This window comes from Nomascus leucogenys, chromosome 15 (assembly GCF_006542625.1).
Source record: "Nomascus leucogenys isolate Asia chromosome 15, Asia_NLE_v1, whole genome shotgun sequence".
Classification (NCBI taxonomy): Eukaryota; Metazoa; Chordata; class Mammalia; order Primates; family Hylobatidae; genus Nomascus; species Nomascus leucogenys.
This window is the reverse complement of record NC_044395.1, coordinates 65,273,851-65,293,502: the sequence shown is the minus strand read 5'-3', so window position 1 is coordinate 65,293,502 and position 19,652 is coordinate 65,273,851. Positions and strand designations below refer to the sequence as shown.

General features: G+C 43.3%; 1 protein-coding gene across 4 annotated transcripts in view; it reads right to left on the bottom strand.

The window, feature by feature from the left end:
• The window catches only part of STIM1 (stromal interaction molecule 1), a 223,257-nt gene that overhangs the window by 3,527 nt on the left and 200,078 nt on the right, over nucleotides 1-19,652 (bottom strand). The window contains exons 7-13 of one of the 4 annotated variants that reach the window (XM_030794504.1): nucleotides 15,370-15,547; nucleotides 7,624-7,791; nucleotides 6,993-7,093; nucleotides 6,475-6,710; nucleotides 5,207-5,299; nucleotides 3,427-3,493; nucleotides 944-980 (exon numbers count right to left, since the gene is read on the bottom strand). In XM_030794504.1, coding sequence (XP_030650364.1) covers nucleotides 944-980; nucleotides 3,427-3,493; nucleotides 5,207-5,299; nucleotides 6,475-6,710; nucleotides 6,993-7,093; nucleotides 7,624-7,791; nucleotides 15,370-15,547 — 880 coding nt within the window. The remainder of the gene's footprint in view (nucleotides 1-943; nucleotides 981-3,426; nucleotides 3,494-5,206; nucleotides 5,300-6,474; nucleotides 6,711-6,992; nucleotides 7,094-7,623; nucleotides 7,792-15,369; nucleotides 15,548-19,652) is intronic. The other 3 variants (XM_012504152.2, XM_030794503.1, XM_003254794.4) reach the window with 3 other exon arrangements.

Below are 19,652 nucleotides of genomic sequence, written 5' to 3'. Positions count from 1 at the left end.
GAAGCAAATAACTAAGTAGCCACCCCATGGGCCAGTACCTTCCTGGACTCAGCAGGCAGCAGAGAACAATTCCAACTCAGCTTCCATTCTACAAATACTGTTTTAGCCACATATTCTAGTATTTACAAATACTCAGTCTCATATTTGGTTTCATATATCTGACACTGTCCTTGCTTCTGAACTTGTCCTTGTTTCTCTAAGCCCCAAGATGATCCTCTCCATATCTTGCCTTCTCCAAACACTATTATAAACCAATGAGCAAGGTGCCAACGAAGTTCTGGGAAGCAATCACACTGAGAAAAACGGTCCTCTAAGCTGAGGAAGTGAAGATTCTGGGATCCTACCCTCTCTAACACCAAGGAGGAGAAATCAGGAGGTTAGGGCCCTCCCAGCCTCACTTCTCCTGGACCAGACCCCTATTTCGTCTTGATTCCTATCCATCTTTTTATTTATTTATTTATTGACAGGGTCTCGCTCTGTTGCCCAGGCTGGAGTGCAATGGCGCGATCTCGGCTCACTGCAGCCTTGACCTCCCAGGCTCAAGTGATCCTCCTATGTAGCTGGGACCACAGGCATGTGCCACCATGCCCAACTAAATTTTTGATTTTTTTTTATAGAGACAGGGTCTCACTTTGTTTCCCAGGCTGGTCTCAAACTCCTGGGCTTAAGCAGTCCTCCCCTCTCGGCCTCCCAAAGTGCTAGGATTACAGGTGTGAGCCACTGCACACAGCCTGATTCCTGTCCTTCTATGCCTCCCTCATCAACTAAAAGTTGGGACTGCCAAAGCAAGATAAGAACCTGGGAGGAAGCCTAGGGAGATATAGGAGGGAAAATGCCCAGTGAGGCAGGCTCACCTTCCCTCCCTGAATCACTGAGAACAATCAGGCCAGAGGTCCCTCCCCAAAGGCTGGGCTGCCTCGGACTCCCATCCCAAGCTACTGACCTTACTAGAGAGCCTGCTTGCCTTTAGAGATGATCCTCTGGTGCATGGTGCAAAAGAAAATTAAGTAGTGAACAGGCCAGGTGGATACAGGTATCTCTCCGCCCTTCCTCCCCACTGCCCTCAGCTTAAACCTTGGAGCATGGAATTCACAGCATCCCCTAGTGTCCCCAACCCAATTTGATCCTCTCCATCTGTATTGGAAGGAGCAGTCTCCCTTCCTAGGCTTTTGGATGAAAATGAGAATGAGAATGGATATGAGTGGCTCTGCTGAGTAATAATCCTAGTAAGGGCAATCCCTTTGTGCAAGAGAAAGGAACAGCCCTCAAGCATAACTATCCAGAGGTTTAAGGGGCAGAGCTGAATAAATGGGTATCCAGAGTGAGCTAGAACTAAAAAAAAGCAACAGAGTAAGCAGACTGCAGCCCAGAGGCCAGGACTGGGCTGTGGTCACCATTTCAGAGATGAGAAGTACTTCCAGAGGGGAAGGACCTTCTGAAGGTCTCCTAAGCTTGTTCCAGGCAAGGTCAAGGCTACTACCTCTGATCCTAGGCTACCATCTTGGGTATTAGCAAGAAAAGTCTCTGCAGCTGTCAGACAAAGCTGTGGAAGAAAAACCTTTCACCAATTATTTTTCTAGTACACTTTTTGAGACCTTGTGAAAAGACAAAAATATCCAACGGAGTATTCTGGAATGGAAAGCCAAATTCTAATCTGTGCTCTGCTCTCAACTAGCTGTGAGACCTGGAGGGAATTACTTACCCTTTTAGAACCTTAACTTACTATTCTTAAAATGTGTGTTTTAATTCCTGCCCCACCTATAAACTCTTCTTGTCCAAAACCCCAAAACCTATGTCCCCTATCTTGGTTCCCGAATTCCATGAAGGATGCTATGTCCATTCAGTCACTCAAGCTATAAACCTGAGTGTCATACTAGATCCTCCCTTTCCTTCACCACTGTAGCCAGTTACCAAATTTATCATGTCTTTTTTTTTTTTTTTTTCTGTCGCCCAGGCTGGAGTGCAGTGGTGCAATCTCGGCTCACTGCAAGCTCCGCCTCCCGGGTTCACGCCACTCTCCTGCCTCAGCCTCTCCGAGTAGCTGGGACTACAGGCGCCCGCCACAACGCCCGGCTAATTTTTTGTATTTTTAGTAGAGACAGGGTTTCACCGTGGTCTGGATCTCCTGACCTCGTGATCCGCCCACCTTGGCCTCCCAAAGTGCTGGGATTACAAGCGTGAGCCACCGCGCCCGGTCATGTCTTTTTATCCCAAGGCCTCATTACCTCCCCTAGTGGTCTACTGGAATGTTTTCCAAATTCCTGTAGTATTCCGCTTCCTTCCTTCACACAGCCACTGTTATTTCTAAAATGTTATTTCTAAAATGCAAATGTGACTGATTCACTTTCTCTTAGAAACTCTTTTGTAGTTCTCCATCTCCTGACAGGTAGAGGCCAAAACCCTTCCCTTTCAGAGCCTTCATCATTCTAGCCTCACCTGTTTCTCCTTCCCACCAACACATATCCAGTGTTCTAACCACAAATATATCGTATTCTCTGGAATCTCCATGTCTCTGCACACAGTGTTTCCTCTGCCTAGAATACTCTTTCTCTTTCCCTTCACACAGGATGTTAGCACAAATTCATCTCTTTGGTGAAGCATTCCACCCAGGTACACACTGTTAGTCACTCCTTCCTCAACACTCCCATAGCACTTAATAAATTTTTCCATAATTATTTATGTATCTCTCTCAGACAAGATTATAGTTCTTGATGGCTGGGATTATGTCTTATCACCAGTGAACCCCTATGCCCAGCAGAGCCTGGCACGGAGTAGGCATTAGTAAATGTTTGTTGAAGGAGTAAACGAAGTGAGGGCCCAAGTGAGATAACTAATGTGAAAGTGCATAGTTTAGGCAAAAGTGCTATAGGGTCATGAGGGAAGAAAGTCGTTACTCATTTTTAGAGTCAGCAAACCCCAAACACAGAAGGGGAGAAAGTAGGCTGACCTTAAAAAGGAATCCCAGAGCTGGGAACAAACAGGATAAGAAGATTCCCCACTGCACACACCCCCAGAGTTGATCAAGCAGCAGCTGGCAGGCAGAAACCAAGGTAAAAGCAGCAGAAAGGGAAGGAAGGGAAGAAAGAAAAGAGAGACAGCTGATACCCCAAGCTCTCTGAATGCCCAGGCATCACAGCGGTGCTGTCAGAAGGGGGTGTGTCAGGGTAGGGCTCCATCTGGAGGAAATAGGAAGTGCTGTGGTGGTAATAAACAGGGTGGACATGGACGGTGGTGAAGGTGGTGGTGGTGGTGGTGGTGGTAGTTGTGATGGTGGTGATGGAAGAGGAGCAAGAAGCAGCAGCAGAGGCAGATGGAGAGCTGGTCCCGTAGCCTTCAGAACTGAAAGACTGTCCAGATGAAAGGCTGCGCATTCGCCGCAGAGATACCCGGCTTGTCAAGAAGTGGCCAGCCTCGCCCTCTACCAACCTCTGAGATCCCAGGCCATGCTGTGGCTCCGTCAGGCGCTGCCGAACACTGCTCTGCAGGCTAGGGGCTGCAAGGAGAATAAAGAAAGTGTCAGGAGGGGCCAGCCCACTTTGGGCTGGCAGGTAAGGAGATGCCCATGAATAAATGCTTGCTGGAGACCACCCTGGGCCTCTAATGCCAATTTGGAGAATGGGGCACCTCCTCCCAGAAACCTCCCACCAGGGGTCCTAAAAGGATGGGAAATTGAAGATGAGGTGCCCAGGTCAGTTTTAGTGGCAATTCCAATAGAAGGAGGCCTATGGGAAATATCACTATAAAGGGAAGTGGCAAGGCAGTTAGTGGGTAGACACAAGCAAGGAAGGGTAGGATAGGGGCTTGGGACAAGGTCCGGGAGAGCACTAAGAACCAGCCTTTTCAGAAAGCCAACCTCAGGAAATAATTCACAGCATAGACAAGGACTTATACATAAACATGTTCATCATTATTAATAATTGAATCAGAAGTAAACATAATCATTTACTTTTTATTAATAGCTGTATGAAAGTAAACATAAAGAATGAACAATGGGAAAGTGATAATATATCCAGTTTCTGGGAGACTATAGAGCTATTAAAAATGATGCTTATAAAAAGACTTGAAGAAAATGGAAAAATGCTTATTAAAATGTTCAGAGGGGAAAAAGGATACAGAATTATATGTACTAGCCTTGAGCTTTGGAATACCAAACACTAGAGTTTGAAACCAGGACTTTCACTTCTAGCTGTGACCTTGAGCAGCTGACTTCCCCATTTTAATTCCTAATTTCTAAAATCCTGCAGGGTTCTTCTGAGACTTCACAATAATGTCTTTAAGGCACCTGAAACAGGTCATGGCACTCAATAAGTGGTAGTGGCTATCATTATCTTAACCACATAAAAAATTTCACAGACAAAAGAGTGATAGAGAAGGTGCTCAAATATGGTGGGACTATGGATGCTTTTTATGCTAATGTTCACTCTTTTTCACTTTCCAATAAGCACATAAACAACAAAGAACCAGCTCTTGGATCAGGCTGCAAATCGGGGTCCTGGAGATAATGGCCACTATGCCCAGTGAAGGGATACATGGGCACCAAGTAACTTAGGAATATGCTAGTGCATTCCCTCTTGGGCTCACTCCCAACTAAAAGAGAGTGCAGACCTTTATTCTTTCTCCTCTACCCTGATAGATAAGCTTCCCTGCATTCTCCCTAAAGATGAGAGAAAGGGCCAGGTTACAAGGGTGAGAGAAGCCTTGGAAGGGCCACCAGGGAGACAGCATAGTTCCATAGTGATGGAGAGTTCAGGAGGTAGGGCTTCTATGCTGGTAGCTTTCAAGGTATGAAAGAGAGGCTGAAGAGGATGAGGAAGTCTGGAATAGGGAGGGGAAGGGGGAGAAAGAAGGGGGAAACTGGGAAGAAAAGGGAGAAACAAGAAAAAGAGAAAAGAAAGAGGTGATTTTTCCTTCCCTCTTTCCCTCCCAGCCCAGCTAGAAGAAGGGCTACCAGGTTATCTGCATAGCTGGGCTAAAGGGAGAAGCCTAAGCCTTCCATTACCATGGGTGTTCTCTATCCAGCTCTTGCCAAGCAAGCTGATTCTTCTCACCCCCGAACCCCTCCCTGTAGTTAGTAGGGACAGTGCTGAGGGGATAGAGGGAGCAGGCAGGGGCATGAAGCAGGCAGGAGAAGGGACCCATGGGGTAGGAGTGTTGATTTAGTCCCCAAAGTCGGAAAAACAAAATGCCCCAAAGGGGCTCCTCAAACCGGGGTATTTCCAGAGGGACTGATCATCCGAGCCGGCGGATGTAGAGCAGAGAGAGCGGTCACTGAACCTACGCCCCATCAGCCAGGCAGCATCTAGGGTCAACAGCCAGGCCAAAAGGAGAAGAGAATCTGATTTATGGAGGGCTTCGGCCTGCCATCAATGTAATAAAGGAAGGGCTGGGGGCAGGGATTGGGTAGCTCGGAGCTAATTAAGGTCCCTCCCAGCCTGGAGAACACAGAAGCCTTCAGATCAACAAGTCAGGATCAAGCTCTGCCTGTCAGTGATCCTGTCCTTGTTAAGCCTTTGATTAAAGGCCTAACGAGTTATCAGATTAGAAGAACAAAGAGGCTTGGCCAGGGGCAAGGTATTATTGATAAAATTACAAATAAATTCTGTCTCGGGTGGGAATCCGGCCTGATTAAAGAATCTGAAAGTAAGCCCCTAACCCAGCCCCGGCCTTCTGCCCTCCCCCTGTACTGGCAGAATATGGGCCTAGGACAATAGCTTTACCATAAGGGCTATTCTACTTACTTAAAATAGCTTCTGATCCAAAGAAAAATTCAACTGTGGGCCAGTAAGGGAAAACTCCCTTCATTCACTGAAGAATTCCAGTGTTGTTCCTTTTGGCTCTGCTCTACTCAACTCTCATCACTTGCAGGGGAGAAAAGGGAAAGGGAAGACCCAGGACAGAGGAAGAGGGGGTGGGATCCAAGAGTCCAGGTGGAAAGCCAGACATGCTTGTGCAGGAGATCCCTCCTGGGCAAGAATGCCTTTCCAGCTTAGAGGATTTAGGACTATATCACTTTAAGGGACTATTTCTTTATAGGGCTTCTCACAAAAAGACAAAGAGAAACACCATCCCATTCATCTACTTTACAATAAGAATAAGGAAAAAATCAAAATAAATAAGTTCAATAAACAGTCATAATAAACGCCATTTTTACGTTGAAATTCACTAAAGGACATATTTTTTATAAAGGTAGATAGAGTGGTAGTTAGGGACAATAAAGTGAAAAAGAATGAAGGGAGACACACTTAGCACAATAGACCCAAAGGTGCACACAGAGCATACAACAAGGAAGGAACACCAAAAGGACAATTATAAAGAAATAACCTGAGCAAATTGTGCTTTATTGACCAAGGTCATGAGTTGAGCTATCTTCCTGGGTATCTGCCCCATCTGCTGTTTAAGCACAACAGAGGCCACAGACTTCTCAACCTGTGCATCAAAGGCTCCTTCCTTCATCCCCCCAAAGAGGTCACCTACACTGCATGGACAAGGGAGACACAATCTCCTCATCCATGTCATCCACGTCGTCAGTCATGATGAAGTGGGCAGGGTTGGGGCGTGTACTGCCCATCCAGCTGGGGTCTATGTTGAGGGCAGCCACCAGTGAGTGGATGCCAGGGTTATTGACAATCTGGAAGCCACAGAGGATCTCGATCTGTTGCCAGCGGTGCAGGCGCTCCCGCAATGCTGCTGTCACCTCGCTCAGTGCTTGCCTGAAGACAAAGGAAAGAGAACTGCAGGCATGGACTTGGTGTAAGCCCCAATAGGAATGAAGCCTCTTCTCAGAGGAACAAGTTTTGAGAATATGTGTGAATAAAACACACAATAAACTCATAAACTTAAGAGCAAGGCGGGAGATAAATAAAGGCTGAGGCAGGAGACCAGAGCTGTCCCTCCACCAATGAGGAAATGGAATTGGTGTTGGAGGCCCTGTATGCCCTCAAATTCTGAGGATGATATGGACATTGCCAGAGTAGATAACTGGTGTTACTTACTTAGCTGTTAGAATTTTATGATCTACATCATCCAGGGAAGAGCTGTGGGCCACGTGGAAGGTGCCAAAGAGTGTGTTTCTCTTCTTTTTTATCTTCTCAGCCTGCAAAGATGAGGCCCCCAGCTCAAAAAGAGCAGGGATTCGAGATTGGAAGAAATGAGAAAGGCCTTCCTCTATGGCTGGGGCCCACTCCTCCTAGCACAACTTAGGCTGTACAAGGAAAGGGAAGAGAAAGAGGAAAAAGAGAAAGGCAGGCAAGGTAGAAGAAAAAGGAGGGGGACAAAATAGAGAAAGCAACGGGAGAAGCAAAGGGGTCCCTGAAAGCCCTTTTGCCCCAGGAGGACCTCTGTCCCCATGGCAGCCTGGGGCTGGCAGAGCTTTCCCTCTGCCTGCCTCCATTTGTTTCATCTTTCCCAGAAGACAGGCAGGAATGCCCCTACACCCTCATTCCCTCCTCCAGAAGCCTGAGGACACTGTCAGGAGCTGAACATTAGGAAAGAAACAGAACCCACCACCAGGATATCTCTTCACCCAATGGGAGGAACGGGGAGAGGGAGAGAAGAGGAAGATACGCAGGTAAAAAGGAGAAGGGCAAAAAGGAGAAAAGAGGACAATAGAAGGGCAGTTCTCACCCCCTCCTTGGCCACCAGCAGCTGTTTCTCAGCATTTTGCTTCTTGATGTTGTAATATTGCACCTCCACCTCATGTGTCAGCTGCAGCCACTTCTGAAGGGCCTCTGGAGCATACCATGAACTGTGTGATTCTAGCTCCTTCTCTGCTTTCCTCAAGGCTTCCCGAACCTGTGCAGCCAAAAGGATGTGAGTTCATTTACTGCTACTAAGACTCTCCAACACCTCTGTATGATGCTTCAGAACTCAGACTTATCTGCTTTACAACGCTCCCAAGAAGGAGAAAAGGTAAGGATTATTTTCCATATTTTATATAGAAGAAAGCAAGCTCAGAGAAGAAAATTAACCTACTCAAGGTCAACAGTGTCAACCAGAACCCAAATTGAGATGTTTCTGTTCCCAGGCGAAGGCATTCTTTTCTATCACATCAGCTTACTTTCCTGGTCATGCAGCAAGTTCCAGTAATCTTCCCTGATCTCTTCAGGAACAGGTCAGCTAGTGAATCACCCTCTTACCGAGAGTCAGGGTCTGTGCTTAGACTTCAAGACATCACAACGTGACAGGAAAAGCACTGGTCAGGAATCTGAAAATCTGGTTCTGGTCCCTGGTCTGTCGCTTAACTGGTTGTGTGACCGACCCTGTGCTTCCTAAACCAGCTCTTAATTCAGTGTGAGGAAGGACTTTTTCCCATGCAAATCCAAACTATCAGTGAAGGGGTGATCTCAGGAGAGAGTGAGTTCTCTGTCTGGGAGGTATGTGAAAAGCTCATGTCAGAGAGACCTGAAAAATGATTGGTACTTCAGAAGGGTATTGTCCTGAATGCTCTCCAAAGTCTCCTCTAGCCCAGAGACTGCGTCTATGATTCTCTCAGGGAGTAGAGCAAGTGGGCTTTGAAAAGAACTCTGTAAAAGGTGGGAAGATAATGAGCATGCCCACACCTAACACAGGCATTGCCAACAGAAGCCAAGACATGAGAGGACCAATGTATAAAAGTAGAAATAACTGACTTCTCTGCAGGGAGCACACAATGAGGCAGTCACAAAGCACTAAAGTGTAAAAGACTTGAAAGTACATACAGACATTATGTACACCGAGTTTCTTGCTGTCTCATCCAAGCTACCAGCATAAGTGATCTCCAATTCTCCTACCTGAACAGAATCCCAGAGAAGACACACTGAAAGCAGTCTTTTTATCCCCAGCTTCAGCCAATGAGGTAAACATCCCATAGCAAGCCTGAGGTCCTCTCCACAGCTAAGATAGGCCAGGAGGGCCTCAGCTAGGGACAGAACACCTTTATTCCTTTAAGAGGCAATGAGAGTGCCAATCTTCACTTGGTTTCTGTTCCCTGAAAAAAAAACTAAAAATAGCCCATTCCTGGTTTTATAGCTTCTAAATGAAGACTAGATACCTTAGAGACTAATATACGAAGTCTGAAAATTTATGATCAAGTTCTATATTAAAAGCAGTTTAAGGAATGGGATAAGCTAAGAAGGGAAGAATGGATGAAGAAGAGAAAAAAAGAGAGCAAATAGAAGCATGATAGTCAGGGAGGCATACAAAGGGGCTGGCCTACAAGGCTGAAAAACTGTTGGGAGCTGGACACAGTGGCTCATGCCTGTAATCCCAGTAGTTTGGAAGGCCAAAGCTGGAGGATCACTTGAGCCCAGGAGTTCGAGAGCAGCCTGAGCAACACAGCGAGACCTCATCTTACAGAAAATTGTAAAACTAGCCAGATGGGGTGGTGTGCACCTATGGTCCCAGCTACTCAGGAGGCTGAGGTGGGAAGATCGCTTGAGTCCAGGAGGTCAAGACTGCAGTGAGCCAAGATCGTGCTACCACACTCCAGCCTGGGCAATAGAGTGAGACACTGTCTCAAAAAAAAAAAAAAAAAAAAAAAGCTGTTTGGTTAATGAGAGAAATAACTACAAAATAAGGAATGGGGGAGATGGAAGACAGACAGACAGAGAAAGACATATCATGCCATGCACAGTAATAAATGCCTGATGGGAAGACAACAGATGGGCAAGTCAGAGTTCTTGTCCTTTTATTTTATGGCTGTGGTTCTCAACCTTGTCACATACTGTAAACACATGGGGAAATTTTTTACTTTATTTTGAGACAGGGTCTCATTGTGTCGCCCAGGCTGGAGTGCAGTGGTGCAGTCTCAGCTCACTGCAACCTCTGCCTCCCGGGCTCAAGTGATCCTCCCTCCTCAGCCTCCCGAGTAGCTTTGGGACCACAGGCGTGCACCACCATGCCCAGCTAATTTTTGTATTTATTTATTTATTTTTTATTATTATTTTTGGTAGAGATGGGGTTTTGCCATGTTGCCCAGGCTGGTTTCAAACTCCTGGGCTCAAGCGATCTGCCTGCCCTTTGCCTCCCAAAGTGTAAGGATTACAGGCGTGAGCTACCATGCCTGGCCAGGAACTTAAAAAAACACAGATATCTGGGTCCCAACCTAGAGATACTGATTTCATTTATCTGGGGTGTTTGCCTGGGCATTAAAATAGGCTCTCCAAGTCATTCTAATATGCAGCCAAAGTTAATAAACACTTATCTATATGTTTTAAATAAAATGTTATCACCTGACTTCCACTTCCCGGTAGGATATGGTAGGTCATGGGGGAAAAACAATTCTGATCCAACACAACATCTGGAAAAAGCTGTATGCATTTTATGAAAATTGTGTTTTCAAAATGGTTTCTATTTTGAAAAACTTAGAAAATATGTTATTTGTGTTAACATCTAAGAGGTTTGATATAGTTATTTTTATTATTTTTTTTTTTTTTTGAGATGGAGTCTTGCTCTGTCACCCAGGCTGGAGTGCAGTGATGTGATCTTGGCTCACTGCAACCTCTGCCTCCCAGGTTCAAGCGATTCTCCTGCCTCAGCCTCCCAAATAGCTGGGATTACAGGTGCCTGCTACCACACCTGGCTAATTCTTGTATTTTTAGTAGAGACGGGATTTCACTATGTTGGCCAGCCTGGTCTCTAACTCCTGACCTCAGGTGATCTGCACGCCTCGGCCTCCCAAAGTGCTGGGATTACAGACATGAGCCACTGTGCCCAGCCTGATATAGTTTTGGGTTTTTTTTGTTTTTTTTGTTTTTTTTTTTTGTATTTTTTTTTTTTTTTTTTTTTTTTTTGAGACGGAGTCTTGCTCTGTCACCCAGGCTGGAGTGTAGTGGCGCGATCTCTCGGCTCACTGCAAGCTCCGCCTCCCAGGTTCAAGCTATTCTCCTGCCTCAGCCTCCCGAGTAGCTGGGATTACAGATGCCTGCCACCACACCCGGCTAATTTCTTGTATTTTTAGTAGAGACGGAGTTTCACCGTGTTAGCCAGGATGATCTCGATCTCCTGACCTCATGATCTGCCCACTTCAGCCTCCCAAAGTGCTGGGATTACAGGCGTGAGCCACTGCGCCTGGCTATATAGTTATTTTAAATGAATTAATAAATATTTTTTAATTTTCTCAGTTTTAATTTCTAATAGGTTAAATATCAACAGTTTTACCCCCTATCAAAATGTTCTTTGAGGTCCTAAATACTTTTTAAGAGTAAAGGGTCCTGGCTGAGTGTGGTGGCTCACGCCTGTAATCCCAGCACTTTGGGAGGCTGAGGCGGGCGGATCACCTGAGGTCAGGAGTTCCAGACCAGCCTGACCAACATGGTGAAACCCCTTCTCTACTAAAAATACAAAAATTAGCCAGGTGTGGTGGCAGGCACCTGTAATCCCAGCTTCTCGGGAGGCTGAGGCAGGAGGAGAATTGCTTGAACCTGGGAGGCGGAGGTTGCAGTGAGCCGAGATCGTGCCATTGCACTCCAGCCTGGGCGACAAAAAAAAAAAAAAAAAAAAAAAAAAAGTAAAGAGTCCTAAGAACAAAAAGTGTGAGAACCACTAGACTAGATAAACTAAAAGTCAGAAAGAAAAAAAGCCTTTCTAAGATAATTTGTTAATTGCCAGTCATTTTCTTCCTGGGAGACAGTGATGATTTTAGGTGAGAGCTGAAAATTGGGCTGGACCCGTGTAGAAGATCTCCACTGGGGCACAAAGAAAACAGCCTACGAAGTGGCAGAACTGCATCTCTCACAGTCTTTCAGGGCTGAAGAGAAAGAAATCTAACAGCTTTCCATTTAAAAGTCAGGGAGGGACATACCTGAGAAACTGGGACAAATGAAGGCTACACCAAGTTTTACTAAAACTACAACCTAGTTCAAATGCAGCTCGATCTCTGATTGGCTTGAGATGATCAGTTCCTTAATATACTTCACAAAAGAAAGGGGGAAAACTACCTGATGGAAGAGAAAATCATCTGGAGCCTCTATTTTTTTTATACACACTGTCCAGCATGTAATAAAAATAAATTACTAGACATAAATGGCAAAAATATGACTAATAATCAAGAGGAAAAATAAGCAGTCCCATAAATGATCCAGATGTAAGAATTATAAGACAAGGACTTTAAAATAATTATGATTGCTATGTTAAGAGAAATACAGGAAAAGATGGATACAATAGATAAAAGATAGAAATTCTGGACAGGGAACTAGAACCTGTAAAAGAGTAAAGTGGATATTCTAGAATTGAAAAATACATTGTCTGAGAGTAGGAACCCACTGGATGGGTTAAACAGCAGAATGCTTACAGTAGAATGCAGAATTAAAGAACTTAAAAGATAGATCAATAGAAAATAACCAAACCAAAGCACAGAGAGAAAAAAGAACAGAACTGAGCATAAGAGACATGTGGAATACAGTTAAAAGATCTAACATAAATATTAGATTCTCAGAAGGAGAGGAGAGAATGGAGCAGAAGTATATTTTAAGAGATATATAAGTGCTAAAAAGAATGTATATTCTAGACTTAGGCAGAGTGTTCTATATGTGTCAAGGAATTCAAATTTATTAACCATGTTTTTAAATTTTTTATATCCTTATGGATGCTGTTGGTGGCTTATTGAGAGAAGCATATTAAAATATCTAACTTTGATTGTAAAATTTGTCGAGTATCATTTTAGTTCAGTCAATATTTGCTTTATATATTTTAGACTACATCATTAGATGTATCCAAATTAAGGGCTGTTATATATTGAATTCATCCACTTATCATTATGAAATATCTATTTTTGGGGTCTAGTAATACTTCTTGACCTAAAGTTTACTTTATATTAATGTAAATATTACATTTATATTAATATATAGCTACCCTTGCTTTATTTCACTTAGCAGTTGCTTTAGGTCAATACTTCATGACCTAAATCCTATTTTATATTAATATAAATATTATATCAATATATAGCTACTCCTGCTTCATTTTGCTGCTTTATTTTGTAACATATATCTTTTCTTATCCTTTCCCTTTAACCTTTTTTGTGTTCTTATATTTAAAGTGTGTCTCTTATAAACAGCATATAATTGAGTTTTGGCATTAATCCAATCTGACAATCTTTGACTTTTAACTGAATTGCTTAGTTGTATTTTTATACAAACCAAGTCTCAACAAGTTTCAAAGGACTACACCCACACAGCATATGTTCTCTGACCATAGTGAAATTAAACTAGAAATCAGTAAAAGAAAGATATGTTAAAAAGTCCTCACGTATTTGAAAATCAAGCAATATACTAGATAACCATGTCCCAAAAAAGGAACCACAATAAAAATTAGAAAACTTTCTGACCTGAATGATAATAAAAATATAAAATAGAGATTCCTGAATGATCACCTTACTTGGGGGGGGAAAAAAAAGATCCTTGACAGCCTACCTCATATCACATACAAAAGTTAATTTGAAATAATATCCCTAAATGTGAAAAGACAAACAATAAAAGTTCAGAAGAAAATTTAGGGAAATATCTTGGGGATAGGGAAGGATTTCTTAAACAAGAAACAAAAAGTAAAAAGCCTCAACTTTTTTTTTTTTTTTTTTGAGATGGAGTCTCGCTCTGTCACCCAGGCTGGAGTGCAGTGGCACTATCTTGGCTCACTGCAACCTCCACCTCCCAGGCTCAAGCAATCCTCCTGCCTCAGCCTCCCAAGGAGCTGGAACTACAGGTATGTGCCACCACATCCAGTTAATTTTTGTATTTTTAGTACAGATGGGCTTTTGCCATGTTGGCCAGGCTGGTCTCGAACTTCTGACCTCAAGTAATCTGCCCGCCTCAGCCTCCCAAAATGCTGCGATTACAGACATGAGCCACGGCGCCTGGCCACATCAGTCATTTTTAAAAACTGATTAAATTACACTTCATTAAAATCAAGGGCTTCTGTTTATCAAAAGACAATATTAATAAAGCAAAAAAAGAAGTCAAGGCTGAGAGAAAATATTTTCTATATATATGTGTATTTATATTGACAAAAGACTAATATCCAAAATATATAAATAATGCTTACAAATCAATAAGAAAAAGACAGACAATCCAATTTTTAAAATGAGAAGAGATTCCCAAATCAAAAGGCCAATAAATTTATAAAAAGATGTTTAATAATATTAGGGAAATGAAAACTAAAATCACAAGATACTACTATATATTTACCAGAACGTTTAAAATTAAAATGCCTAAAAATACTGAGGTCATGGATCAACTAGAATTCTCTTACATTGTTGTGGCAGTATAGATTGGTACAATCATTTTGGAAAACTGTTTGACACTTTCTAATAAAGCTAAATACATGAATATTATATGTCCAACAGAAATGAGTGCTTATGCCCACCAAGAGACATATGCAAGAAGGTTCATATCAATATTATTCATAAAAGTCAACAAAACTGCAGACAACCCAAATGTTTATCAACAGAAGAGTGGATAAATTATAGTATACTCATACAATAGATCATTACTCAGCAATGGAAATAAACCAACTATCACTACATGCAACTTTGATGACTGTCATAGACATAATGTTGAGTGAAAGAAACAAAACACAAAAGAGTATATACTGTATAATGCCATTTATATGAAGTTCAAAATTAGACAAAACTAATCTGGTTTACAAGTTGTGACAGTAGTTAACTTTTGGACGAAGTATTAACTGGGGGAGCAAAAGTGAGTTTTCTGGGGTGCTGAGAAGGTTCTGTATCTTGATCTGGGTGGTAGTAACACAGGTACATGCATATGCAAAAGCTTGCCAGCTGTATACTTATGATTTGTACACTTTATGTAAATACCTCAAAAAAGGAACAAAATAACTGTTATCACCTATTATCCACTGTTCTTTGAAAATCATAGGGACTATTTTTATAATTTTCTTTTTTTCTTTCTTTCTTTTTTTTTTTTTTTTTTTTTTGAGACAGAGATTCACTCTTGTCGCCCAGGCTGGAGAGCAATGGCACGATCTCAACTTACTGCAACCTCCACTTCCAGAATTCAGGCAATTCTCCTGCCTCAGCCACCCAAGTAGCTGGGATTACAGGTGCCCGCTGCCACACCCGGCTAATTTTTTTGTATTTTTAATAGAGATGGGCTTTCACCAAGTTGGCCAGGCTGATCTCGATCTCCTGACCTCAGGTGATCCACCCGCCTTGGCCTCCCAAAGTGCTAGAATTACAGGCATGAGCTACTGTGCCCGGCCCATAGTGACTATTTTTTACAACTTGAACTCTTATTGTTGGTAAGAGTCCAGTGACTCTAGAACATAGTCTTTGGATCATATTTCAAATTCCTCACACATGAAACTTTCCAGCCAGACCCTGGGCCCCTGCCCTTTACCCACCCATCAAGGTGTCCAGGAATTTGTGGACTCTCCTACCTGCTCCAACTCCTCCTCAGCATATTTTTGGCGGCTCCGCTCATTCTCAGTACCCTCCCGCAGCTCCTTCAGCCGCTGGGCTTCCTGCTTAGCAAGGTTGATCTCATCGCGCAGCTTCTTCTCCAGATGGACCTTCTCCACCTCCACTGTACGGTGCTCCTCCTGGGCCTTGTGCAGCCTGGGGGGCAATGCAGGGAGCTGGAGGAGGCCAGGCAAGGGGGTGCCAGCCAACATGCCATGAGTCATGGCATCAAAGAGGAAAATGACAGCTCCAACTCTCAGCATATATTCTCCCTGCTCTGCTGTGTGTCTGGCTCTGAGCTAGCTCAAGGCCTATAGAAACCACAGTCATTACCTAATTCACACATTGACCATCATTTTGCTGCCAGTAATCAAGGCTGCAAAGCCAGGCTCTCAGGCATCTGAATCCCTCCTCAAAACTGTCTCATACTAAAATCATAACAAGTATCAGTTTACAAGGTATTTCCCATTTGTCCTCCCAGCAGATAATGATATATTGGTATCATTATCAGCCTGGGACAGGCAGATACAGAGTCTTAGAGAGGGAAAGCAACTTGCAGGAAGAACTGAGGCTAGAAGTCCAATCTGTGTGACTTCAAATGCCACAATTATTCCTTTTATGTAGTGGTATCTAGAAAGTTCAATGAACGTAGAATACCCTGCAAGCTTGACAAAAAGATCCAGGGAAAACCTAATGGCTGAGAAATGACTGGGGTGGTAGCAGAGGGGTGGATTAAGGAAGATGAGGAAGGAACTATTGAGCTAGACCTCTTGGACTCCTGAGCTTCTGTTCCCAGAAGCACAAAACAAATTAAATTTATGCCAAAGGACTCAGGAGAGACACCCTGCTGCCCGCAGGCCCTGACTTCCTTTCCTAAGTATCTTCCTTAGTGGATAAGATCTCAAGGGCATGAGTTATAATGTAAGTCTACCCTTGCACCGTCACACACATTCCCTCAGTTCACCGACAAAACCTTCCATCCAGCTAAACAAGCCTCCCTTCCTCACTTCTTTCCTCCACACGGCTATCTATGTTAATACACTCATTCATTCATCTATTCATTCACCAAGTTCTTTCAAGTGCCTACTAAGTGCTAAGCCCTAAATACATGGCGATAAATCAGAAAGCTGTCCCTGCCACTGAGGAGCTCATGATTTACTCCAACAAAGACAAGTAAACAGATAACTGTATACAGTGTGACAAATTCTATAATAAAAAGATACATATATATATATAAGATATATATATATATATATATGTAAGATCCTGGGTCCGCCCAAAAGATGGAGTAATCAGCTCTGCCTGAAAGGAGTCAGGGAAAGAAAGGGAGACTTGGGCTACACCCAGAACAAAGACTGAGAGTTTGCTAATCCCTTTGGAAGAGAAAACGGACTTTACTGTCTGGTCTTCCTTTCTAAGTAAAAACCACCAGCTTACCAGGGGACCAGATTAGGAAGGAGAAAGGATGGTGAAGAAGAGATAAGATATATAGCTTAGACTTGAGGTATAGAAAAGAAAGGATAGACTACAGAACAAGAAGGACCCCTAGAGAACACTGACCACTGAGATAATTAAGTAGATGGAACAAATGAAACAAACAACTCAATCTGTAAAAAAAAAAAAAAACTCTAGATCCAGAGCTATCAGTGGCAGAGACTTCAAGATATCGTGGAACAAGCAAGGAGGTAAGAGGAGGAAATGTTAGGCTGCAAGCTTCCCACAAATTGTAATCTGCCTAATTTGTCCCTGAAGAGAAAGGGAGTTGAACCCCCTGAAAATGAACACCAGATGGCGATATATGCATAGGTAAAGACAAATCAGAGGCGCCATTTCCTGCCATCTCCTTCCCTTGCTGAATATCCTCCTTTACTGTACTCTTCCATGACCCAACTGTATAAAGTTACACCATTAAGGATTCACTTCTTCACTGAAATACTGTCCTTTATGAAAGCAGCCTCTTGAGAAAAGCCAATACTATGATATGTCTGTCCTTTACAATAGCGAGCTCCTTTAAAGTAGAATCAAGACTGAACCCCTTTCATAGTTCCAATAAGGTCTGTTAGAGATGGAGATCAATAATTATTGTTGGGTGCAGAAATGAGCAAATAAGTATACAATTAAGCACTGCCCCACTCCAAGGCAACAACAATTAGCATTGCAATTAGTCCTGGCTCTAAGCAGTTGTGTGACTATGAGCAAGTTTTGCCTGTTTTGGGAATCAAAATTTCTGCCTGCCTCAAATAATTATCTTGAAACTCAATGAAATCCTAACTGGACTGTACATGTAGAATTATATTTGTTCACATAAACTATCAGGAACTCTGTAATAAAGCTCTGTGAAAGCTGGCATTGCAGGTCTGTTAATACAAGGAGGAACAAGGTGGCATGTGGGCTCTGGACACTCAGAGGAGGATATATGTGTGCATGTGTGCAAGCCTATCTCTAGGGGGAAAAGGGGAGGGGTGTCTTTGTCTCTTTCTAAGTGCCACAGTGGTCATTTAGCTCTGGAAGCTTTAGGGAGCAGGGAGTGCTGGGAGCTTAGTTTTATCCCCAAACTTGGAATGTCTCCTGCCTAGATTCTTTTGCCTTTGGAATGGAAACAGTACATGTTTTTCAAACAAATGAGGTATGGGGACTGCTCAGACAGCAGCAGTTAGCTCCTAATTGGCAAAGGGCCCAAGAACAAGGGGCCCAGCAAAGTAGCCAGGAATCAGCTTAGAGATCAGACCCCTCTTGCTCCCTGAAGCCCAGCCCATGGAAATAAATCCAATAAGGCTGCTACCTCAGTAAAGGCAACACCCTGGAGTGTCAAAATTCCTAGTTCACTACTTACTGATATATGACCCTGAGCAAAGCACTTACCCTCTCTGAGCCTTCATTTCCTCAACTCTAATAGTACCTACTTCAAAGGGCCATAGTGATTAAAAGCAATAATGCATTTAAGTATTTAACAATACCTGGCTCACAAGAAGTCTTTTCCCCACCCCTCCAAATTAAATAGTGTTTACCATTTAAAAATGACACAATGGCTGGGCACAGTGGCTCAGGCCTGTAATCCCAGCACTTTGGGAGGCCGAGGCGGGCAGATCACGAGGTCAGGAGATCGAGACCACGGTGAAACACCGTCTCTACTAAAAATACAAAAAATTAGCTGGGCGTGGTGGCGGGCGCCTGTAGTCCCAGCTGCTCCGAGAGGCTGAGGCAGGAGAATAGCGTGAACCCGGGAGGCGGAGGTTGCAGTGAGCCAAGATTGCACCACTGCACTCCAGCCTGGGCGACAGAGCGAGACTCCGTCTCAAAAATAAAAATAAAAATATAAATAAATAAATAAATAAATAAATAAAAGTCCTGAATAGACCTCTCCTCTTCTCGAAAACAAAACAACCAAAAAAACCTGATTTGACTCTCTATTGCCTTCTGCATCCTACTAACTTCCCCACATGCATCTTAAGGTTCCAGGGATCTGGCCCCACCCTATATACTCAACTTTAACACCCAGGACCTCCCCACCCATCTTTAAAGGCCACCTCCTCAGAGTCCCACATCCACTCATCCACCTCTTTGTCTTTCTAGACATTAGCGTTCTTATCCTCTAAGCTGAGTCTGGAACTAAGTCTGCATTAAGTGTGCTCTCACTGCTGCTTCTTGTGGGTATGTAAGTTTTGTTTCCTCAGGACCAGTGAATTTCTTGTAACTGCCATCACAGAACTGGTTCCTAGATGTCAGGAAATACACAGGCTGACTGACTGACTGACGGGCACTTTCTTTTCACAGTTAAATCTTCTGCCATAGTTTTGAAGTCACATTTTATTTTAACAGAATCCCAGACCATCTGAGTTGGAAGTGTTCTCCTAGGAGACTTTAGCATTCTCCTAGGTCAATCCCTTCATATTATCAATGAGGAAATAAGTCCTGGAAGGGAAAGAAATTTATCCAAAGTCATACAGCAAGTCATGTTTATGAAATTTAGACTTATAAGAAAGAACTAAGGACAGTAAGAAGGAAGGTTTGTGAGGTTTCTTTGGGGAACGGTAAAGAACAGTTCATTACATCTATTTATATGCTAGGAGAGGCAGTCCAGAGACAGGCAGAAGGAAGAATGACCCCATAACAAGCAATGGGAAGCTCAAGACCTCTGGCAGCTACACATTTCTCCCTCTGAAGCTAAGAGGCAAAAAAGACAGAAACAAGCTTCTCCCCAGGAGGAATAACTGCCCAGGGCAATTGGAATATCAGCAACCTAAACTTGCAATGCAGTTTT